The following is a 9,990-nucleotide window of genomic DNA, read 5'->3' on the forward strand; positions in this document are numbered from 1 at the left end:
CAACTCCATCACCGGACGAAGAAAGCTGAGTTGCTGTGTGTAAATGTATGGCCTTTTTTTCGAAGACCCTTCTCCACTGCGGCCCTTTTCGTTCAGCTCCCTCCGGAACTGGTCCCTGCAGCTATTCCAGGGGACCTTTACATTTTTAACTGTGAAAACAAACATCAAAAGTTGTGTAATATTTGAATTCCACAATTTTGAACAAAAAAAGAGAAAAGGTTTTTTGATTTAAAAAAAAAATAATAAAAAAATTAGTGCAGTCTGCCACTTGTGGGTGTAAGAGAATGGTTGACAATTTCTGGAAGGCCGAATTTATGGGGAGATTGCCTTTAAAAAAGACTATTTCCTGAAACTGGAAATAGAGAGATGTTTAAAGATCCTGTCCAACATGGCACATGTGTCCAAACTTGCCAAAAAAACGTCACAGTATACATTACAACGGTGGGCAGAAGGTAAGGTGGGAACAGACATTAAAACTTGGTGTGGCGTGTAAAATATTACATTTAAATTTTAAAAACCAGACACAGTGGCGTACTGAGAAATGACTGGCCACAATCACAAATGTTAAAGGAGGCCCCCCTACCACAGTAATTTGTTTGCAACACCTTCCTTTCAAGCCGCCTCCAGTCCAGTGGCTAGTAATGAACTCTCTTTTCTCAGGGCGCAGTTTCAACCTTTTTTAGATTATCTATACTGTTACTGTATATATAACTGTACATACACTGTGGAGGGGTCCATGACAAAGTATTTTAATCCTCTACCTCCTCCTCCCGGATAGGCCATTTCAAGATCATGGACACAATGTAGCTGCTTCACCTGCTTCCCCTTCAGCTAGGCCCTACATGTACATACCACTGGAGCAGGGATGCTCAACGTGCGTCCCTTCAGCTGTTGCAAAATGACAACTCCCAGCAGGCCTTCAGGTACAGCAGGGCATGGTGGGAGTTGTTGTTTAACAACAGCTGGAGGGCCACATGTTGAGCATCCCTGCAATACACAATTAAGCCTTGCCTCCAAAGGGACATGATTGTGAAGTGACTGAAGTACTTTCCTATATCATAAGGGACAACACAAAGACCAAACCTCAAAGCGACATTGCTTGCACGTACCTAGTTCTGCACGACCGCGGTTATCCGCTTTCTCCCAGTCGCGTGGCTTGTGGCGACGGGCCACTTTCTCCCAAGAAATCTCCTCCCGCACACAGTCCTGATACGCAGGGGACCGTGTGTCCCATAGCTCGGGCCTTTCTTGGACCAATGAAATAAGTTTGTCCACATTCCATTTGGGCATTTTGAAGTGGCCCAGTGAACTTGTCCAAATCAGCCTGATGAAAATTATGGAAAAACACCTCACAAACAAGGCTTGCCAATCGACTACTTTCAACTTCCTGTCTTTTTTTTTTTTTTTATTGCCCAAAGGACTTGGAGACAGGTTTCCAGGCAACCAATCCGCATAAAAAAACGGATGCGGATGACACACGGAAGGCTTAAAAGGTGCATCCGCGTTTTTCACGGGCCCATTGACTTGAATGGGTCCGCGAACCGTTATCAGTGTAAAAAATAGGACAGGTCATATTTTTTTCACGGACAGGAACCATGGATTAAGGTCGCGGATGACCAACGGAGCATTTGCCGATTAAAAAACGGACCCATTGAAAGTCAATGGGTCCGCAGAAAATCACGGAAAACGGCACAACGGCCACGGATGCACACAACGGTCATGTGCATGAGGCCTTATCCAGGCCATTCTGAGATAGTTTTTTCGTCACATATTGTACTTCATGACACTGGTAAATGGAGTAAAAAAAAATCATTTTTATTTATAAAAAAATACCAAATTTACCAAAAATTTGAAAAATTTGCTAATTTCCAAGTTTCAATTTCTCTACTTCTATAATACATAGTAAGGGCTCATGCACACGACCGTATGGCTTTTTCAGTGTTTTGCGGTCAGTTTTTTACGGATCCGTTGTTCCGTTTTTTGTTTCCGTTTCCATTCCGTTTTTCCATATGCCATATACAGTATACAGTAATTACATAGTAAAAATTGGGTTGGGCATAACATTTTCAATAGATGGTTCAGCAAAAACGGAACGGATACGGAAGACATACGGATGCATTTCCGTATGTGTTCCTTTTTTTTGCGGACCCATCGACTTGAATGGAGCCAAGCACCGTGAGTTGCGGACAAGAATAGGACATGTTCTATCTTTTCACAGCACGGAAATACTGAAACGGAATGCACACGGAGACACTTCAGTATTTTTTGCTGAACCATTGAAATGAATGGTTCAGTATATGTTCCGCATACTGAACGCAAAATACTGTCGTGTGCATGAGCCCTAAGAGTTCCAAAAAATTGTTATTAATTTACATTCCCCATATGTCTACTTTATGTTTGGATCATTTTGGGAATGATATTTTATTTTTTGGGGACGTTACAAGTCTTAGAAGTTTAGAAGCAAATCTTGAAATTTTTCAGAAAATTTCTAAAACCCACTTTTTCAGGACCAGTTCAGGTCTGAAGTCACTTTGTGAGGCTTTTTTAATAGAAACCACCCAAAAATGACCCCATTCTAGAAACTACACCCCTCAAGGTATTCAAAACTGATTTTTACAAACTTTGTTAACCCTTTAGGTGTTCCACAAGTATTAATGGAAAATAGAGATACAATTTCAAAATTTCACTTTTTTGGCAGATTTTCCATTTTAATATTTTTTTTTCCAGTTACAAAGCAAGGGTTAACAGCCAAACAAAACTCAATATTTATGGCCCCGATTCTGTAGTTTACAGAAACACCCCATAGGTGGTCGTAAACTGCTGTACGGGCACACGGCAGGGCGCAGAAGGAAAGGAAGGCCATACGGTTTTTGGAAGGCAAATTTTGCTGGACTGGTTTTTTGAACCATGTCCCATTTGAAGCCCCCCTGATGCACCCCTAGAGTTGAAACTCCAAAAAAGTTACCCCATTTTAGAAACTACGGGATAGGGTAGCAGTTTTGTTGGTACTATTTTAGGGTACATATGATTTTTGGTTGCTCTATATTACACTTTTTGTGAGGCAAGGTAACAAGAAATAGCTGTTTTGGCACCGTTTTTATATTTTGTTATTTACAACATTCATCTGACAGGTTAGATCATGTGGTATTTTTATAGAGCAGGTTATTATGGACGCGGCGATACCTAATATGTCTACTTTTATTTATTTATGTAAGTTTTACACAATTATTTCATTTTTGAAACAAAGAAAATCATGTTTTAGTGTCTCCATAGTCCGAGAGCCATAGTTTATTCAGTTTTTGGGCGATTATCTTGGGTACGGTATGATTTTTGCGGGATGAGATGACGGTTTGATTGGCACTATTTTGGGGTGCGTATAACTTTTTGATCGCTTGCTATTACACTTTTTGTGATGTAAGGTGACCAAAAATTGCTTTTTTTACACCGTTTTTATATATTTTTTACGGCATTCCCCTGAGGGGTTAGGTCATGTGATATTTTCATAGAGCAGGTTATTACGGACGTGGCGATACCTAATATGTGTAGTGCATTTAAGTTTTTTTATTTTTAATCAGTGCTAAAAAAAAAATCTTTTTACTTTTTTTTCCCTTTTTTTTGACCCAGACCCACTTGGTTCTTGAAGATCCAGTGGGTCTGATGTCTGTATAATACAGTACACTATATAGTGTACTGTACTGTATTTTCACTTTACACTTAGTCTGATCAGACTTCAGCCTTTAGCAGGAGTCCGGTTGCCATGGTAACCATCACCCGCTGCCACAACAGAGCAGCGGGTGACGGGGAGGGAGGGGGGGCCCCCTCCCACTGTGATCCTGTCAAGAATCGGGGGCTGAAAAGGCACAGCAGCCCCCGATGGGAGAGGGAGGGAGCTCCCTCCCTGTTAACCCCTTCCATACAGCGGTCCCTGCGGACCACGCCATGGAAGGGGTTAAACGGCTGACATCACAGCACAGATGTCAGCCGTTTCAAGCAGTGTGTCAGCAATGTGCTGACACTCTGCTTGCTAACCGCTTGGCCATCCTGGAAATGAGAGGGGGTGGGCGGGATGATCGCGAGCCCGCCCCCCCAGCACCGCCCGTACCTCTCCCCCTGCACAGCCCACCGACAGATAATGAGGGCTGCGAGGGGTGGGTTAAAAATGAAAATTTAGGTCATTTTGAAGTTTCTGATCCCCGCGGTCACGTCATGTGTCCCCGAGAGATTAAAATATAAGTCATGAACAGAATATATGTCTTCCTAAACAGGATTTATCAGATGTTTTATAGAAGCCGATATGTGACATCAATTAAGCTTTTATATCCAAATACACAACCTGAAATGAAAACAATGTCTATGACCCAGTGATATATTGTTTCGTTATATTGTGGCCATATGGTTTCTCTGTTGTGTGACTTCACTAATGACCCTGATTATGGCTTTAGAAACAAAAACATTTTTCTGATTCTGAATGCAGCTTCTCTCCTGTGTGATTCCTCTTATGTTTTACAAGACTTGATTTTTGCGTAAAACATTTCCCACATTCTAAACATGTATATGCTTTCTCTCCTGTGTGACATCTCTCATGTATAACAAGATATGATTTCCGTGTAAAACATTTCCCACATTTCGAACATGAATATGGTTTCTCTCCTGTGTGATTCCTCTTATGTTTTACAAGACTTGATTTTTGTGTAAAACATTTCCCACATTCTAAACATGTATATGCTTTCTCTCCTGTGTGACATCTCTCATGTATAACAAGATATGATTTCCGTGTAAAACATTTCCCACATTTCGAACATGAATACGGTTTCTCTCCTGTGTGACAACTCTCATGAATAACAAGATGTGATTTCTGTGTAAAACATTTCCCACATTCCGAACATGAATATGGTTTCTCTCCTGTGTGACATCTTTCATGTATTACAAGATGTGATTTCCGTGTGAAACATTTCCCACATTCTGAACATGAATATGGCTTCTCTCCTGTGTGAATTCTCTCATGTGTAACAAGATGTGGTTTCTCTGTAAAACATTTCCCACATTCTGAACATGAATACGGCTTCTCACCTGTGTGACTTCTCTCATGTGTAACAAGATGTGATTTTTGTCTAAAACATTTCCCACATTCTGAACATGAATATGGTTTCTCTCCTGTGTGACCTTTACTATGTTTAATAAGATTTGATTTATCTCTAAAACATTTTCCACATTCCGAACATGTATATGCTTTCTCTCCTGTGTGACATCTCTCATGTGTAACAAGATTTGATTTCCGTGTGAAACATTTCCCACATTCTGAACATGAATATGGCTTCTCTCCTGTGTGAATTCTCTCATGTATAACAAGAATAGATTTTCGTGTAAAACATTTCCCGCATTCTGAACATGAATACATTTTCTCTCCTTTGTGACGTCTTCGGTGTGTAGAAAGTCCTGAGCCGTTTGTGGATTCTTTACCACAATGAAACCTTTTAATCCTTTTCTGACTTGTACTTGCGGTAACAATCTGTGATTGGTCAGGAGAAGGTTCCTCATAATTAGGAGGATTATATGACAGATCTGTACTGTGAAGTCCTGGATGTACATTAAGGGGAATGAGGTTTTCTCCTGAAGAGCGCTGCAGGATATCTTCATCTAGTGGTAACATGACGTTTTCACATTTCTTACTGGGATTTTCTGTTAAGATAAAAATGAAAAGTTTTTAGTTTTTTTTTGCAAACTACAGAGTGGACAAACTGATAACATTCCAATTCGGCTAAAAGTTGATCCAGCAGGAAGGAGAAGTGTTCATTCATTTGGAATCCATTCCTGACTTTGGCCAAAAAACCTGCCTTACAAAGCTTCTATAACGTCCTGACAAAGTCCAGGATTCTGGTTTACACCAGGTCATGACTTTTATTACATACAGTAAATAATGACTTAACAGAACTAAAAAATGTGAAAAGCCTGACCATGTCTGGAAACGAGCCCTGCTCTCTGCCAACACATTTTGCCTTTCAACAGCAACTAGACATAATTTGAATAAAACAAGAAGCATCATGGTTGGAGCTGGTGAAGGGGACATCATGGTTTGGAGCTGCTTTGCTGCTCATGGTCTGGACACCCTGCAACCATTGGCTAAACAACTGGGCAGATTTACTAATCCTGTTTAAAACGTACAGAGTAAATCTAGAGATGATCCACATTCATCACAGGAGCTTGGGCTGGAGGACAGATCTGCTGCACAGCTACACAAGTCTGTCTACCTCTATACCACTTAGTGGTTGGCTTTTCTGTCACAATGGAGCATCGTAAGCCCCGCCCCTGCAGAACCTGCCTGTTGTTTCTATATGTGGAACCTTAAAATCCCCCCTTTTTGGACAGATTATAAGAGCAGCACAGATCAGTCACTGGTTATCTACCAGCAAGTTCACACACAGCAGATCAGCTGCAGACATTTCTGTGACTGTCCCGCTGCCCTGAATGTGGCTTGTAATAATCCATGCACCTGCTGCAGAAACAACCCAATACATGGAAATGTCTACAATAAATGTGCCCTGTGTGAACACGCTCTAATGCAGCTAGAACATTCTGGGACATGCAGTTACTGCTAGAAGTCACACGTTCAGTCTGGAGGGGATGAGCAGATAATCGCTGAAGTGATGGACAACATGGTCACATTTAGCAATTTAAAGCCGATGCCGGACAAGAATTTTAATACAAATCTTTTCACATTTTATTAAGACACCAACGACTTAGGCTACTTTCACACTGGTGTTTTGGCTTTCCGTATGCGAGTTCCGTCATGGCCTCTCAGAAGTAATCCAAAACGGATCAGTTTTACCCTAATGCATTCTGAATGGAAAAGGATCCGCTCAGAATGCCTCAGTTTGCCTCCATTCAGTCACCATTCCGCTCTGGAGGCGGAGACCAATATACTGCCTGCAGCGTTTTTCTGTCCGTCCTGGGATGCGGAGCGAGACGGGTCTGTCCTGACACACAATGTAAGTCAATAGGGACGGATCAGTTTTCTCTGACACAATCAAATACGGATCTGCCCCCCATTCACTTTTTAATGGAGTTCATGATGGATCCGTCTTGGCTATAGAAGACATAATACAACCGGATCCGTTCATGAAGGATGCATGCGGTTGTATTATTGTAACGGAAGCGGTTTTGCAGATCTATGACAGATCCGCAAAAAACGCTAGTGTGAAAGTAGCCTTACATAACACACGCCTGTTCTACATCGATGGTAAACAGTCGTACAGGGCGGACATTGCCCATAAACTCCATGTATGATCTACAATATATATACAATGCAGAACACGGATTGTACAAGACGTCTCTGTAGTGTAGTCTACTATACCGGCCCGATGGAGGCCAGAAGGACACGCTCTCATCATGTGACTGGAGCCCTATGGACATGACTGACATATAAAGAACACGTAGCCTCTAATGTAATGTGAGAAGAAACTGTGGAGATCCTCCATTACATGTCACTGCACACACGTGTATACACTGCACATGACGGGTCTTACCTTGTGATATAAGAGGCTGGTGCTCCTCCATTACATGTCACTGCACACACGTGTACACACTGCACATGACGGCTCTTACCTTGTGATATAAGAGGCTGGAGCTCCTCCATCACATGTCACTGCACACACGTGTATACACTGCACATGACGGCTGTTACCTTGTGATATAAGAGGCCGGTGCTCCTCCATTACATGTCACTGCACACACGTGTACACACTGCACATGACGGGTCTTACCTTGTAATATAAGAGGCTGGTGCTCCTCCATTACATGTCACTGCACACACGTGTACACACTGCACATGACGGCTCTTACCTTGTGATATAAGAGGCTGGTGCTCCTCCATTACATGTCACTTCACACACGTGTATACACTGCACATGACGGCTCTTACCCTGTGATATAAGAGGCTGGAGCTCCTCCATTACATGTCACTGCACACACGTGTATACACTGCACATGACGGCTCTTACCTTGTGATATAAGAGGCTGGTGCTCCTCCATTACATGTCACTGCACACACGTGTATACACTGCACATGACGACTCTTACCTTGTGATATAAGAGGCTGGTGCTCCTCCATTACATGTCACTGCACACACGTGTATACACTGCACATGACGACTCTTACCTTGTGATATAAGAGGCTGGTGCTCCTCCATTACATGTCACTGCACACACGTGTATACACTACACATTACGGGTCTTACCTTGTGAAATAAGAGGCTGGTGCTCCTCCATTACATGTCACTGCACACACGTGTACACACTGCACATGACGGCTCTTACCTTGTGATATAAGAGGCTGGTGATCCTCCATTACATGTCACTGCACACACGTGTATACACTGCACATTACGGGTCTTACCCTGTGATATAAGAGGCTGGTGCTCCTCCATTACATGTCACTGCACACACGTGTACACACTGCACATGACGGCTCTTACCTTGTGATATAAGAGGCTGGTGCTCCTCCATTACATGTCACTGCACACACGTGTATACACTACACATTACGGGTCTTACCTTGTGAAATAAGAGGCTGGTGCTCCTCCATTACATGTCACTGCACACACACGTGTATACACTGCACATTACGGGTCTTACCCTGTGATATAAGAGGCTGGTGCTCCTCCATTACATGTCACTGCACACACACGTGTATACACTGCACATTACGGGTCTTACCCTGTGATATAAGAGGCTGGTGCTCCTCCATTACATGTCACTGCACACACACGTGTATACACTGCACATTACGGGTCTTACCCTGTGATATAAGAGGCTGGTGCTCCTCCATTACATGTCACTGCACACACGTGTATACACTGCACATGACGGGTCTTACCTTGTGATATAAGAGGCTGGTGCTCCTCCATCATGGCCTCCTTGTACAGGTCCTTGTGGCCTTCTATATACTCCCACTCCTCCATGGAGAAATAGACAGTGACGTCCTGACACCTTATAGGAACCTGACAACACAATGACACCATCATCACCCAGACCCCTCCAGTGCTGTTACTGGAGAATTTCCCAGCATTCCCAGCAGTGTCACCTCTCCAGTCAGCAGCTCCATCATCTTGTGGGTGAGTTCTAGGATCTTCTGCTCATGTATCAGGGGGTGAGGGGTCCTGCTCCGCCCTCCTGACTCCTGGAGATGGATGATGGGAGTCACACAGTCCCCCGATGTCTTCTTCACTATTGTGTACTCCTGTGGATGGAGACAGACACTTAGGGAATAAACCCTTCAGGGGCCATGTGCTCTCCTCCTGGTACAACGTGCCTACTTACCTCCTCATGGCTCCTACAACATGACTATTGGTCACTGGTCACATGACACATCACTCACCATATTGGGGGTTGATCTTCAGGTTCTCCATCACTTGGAAGGTCTGAAGGCCGTTCTCCAGGACCCTGGACTCTTCCTATTACTTCCTATGATGGATTCTCCTCCCCGATGGCTGACTTGTTACAGAATACAATAAAGAGGAGAGAAATCTAGAAAAGTTTACCTCTCCGCTCAGCAGGGAGATGATCTCCAAGGTGAGGTCTAATATTCTTCTGCTAATCTCCTTCCTGTCCATCCTTGGTGGTCATTCAGGAGAAGAGGAGAGAACTGGAGGAGCTGGAGGCTTCTAGTACTGCAGGCACCTTTATGAGAAGAGGAGAGGAAATCATCCAGGGGACAAGACCAGATGTCACCTCCAGAACCGCACTTCCTGAGCCTGGAGGGGCCCCGCTTCTCAGAGCCCCCACCACATGGATTCCAGGGGCCCCAACATGGAGATCTCTGGTGGCTCCACAGGAGATAAATGTCTGGTAGATGCAGGTCCCACCTCTGGGCTGTGCTCAGCTGTGTCCAGAGCTCCTAGAGAAGAGACTGGAGAGAGCTGAGCTCAGGCCGGGCCCCGCTCCATTCATTCTCCTCCTGGATGCAGGGGCACCTCACCAGGACAGTCAGGGGCC

General features: G+C 43.7%; 1 protein-coding gene across 1 annotated transcript; it reads right to left on the reverse strand.

Moving 5' to 3' along the window:
• Positions 1-4,038: 4,038 nt before the first annotated feature.
• LOC122924022 (zinc finger protein OZF-like) lies at positions 4,039-8,926 on the reverse strand. Its single transcript, XM_044274939.1, has 2 exons — positions 8,873-8,926; positions 4,039-5,679 (listed from the first exon to the last, which is right to left on the reverse strand). The coding sequence occupies exons 1-2, from the start codon at positions 8,904-8,906 to the stop codon at positions 4,439-4,441; spliced, it is 1,275 nt and encodes a 424-aa protein (XP_044130874.1). The 5' UTR covers positions 8,907-8,926; the 3' UTR covers positions 4,039-4,438.
• Between the last annotated feature and the right edge of the window lie 1,064 nt (positions 8,927-9,990).

Source organism: Bufo gargarizans, unplaced genomic scaffold, assembly GCF_014858855.1.
Source record: "Bufo gargarizans isolate SCDJY-AF-19 unplaced genomic scaffold, ASM1485885v1 original_scaffold_2145_pilon, whole genome shotgun sequence".
Taxonomy (NCBI): domain Eukaryota; kingdom Metazoa; phylum Chordata; class Amphibia; order Anura; family Bufonidae; genus Bufo; species Bufo gargarizans.

Bases quoted from the DNA above. Each gene is read 5' to 3' on its own strand.
- LOC122924022 (XM_044274939.1), bottom strand. From the start codon at position 8,906: ATGATGGAGGAGCACCAGCCTCTTATATCACAAG. The intron at 5,680-8,872 runs GTAAGACCCGTC...TTATCTTAACAG, and splicing joins CCAGCCTCTTATATCACAAG to AAAATCCCAGTAAGAAATGT.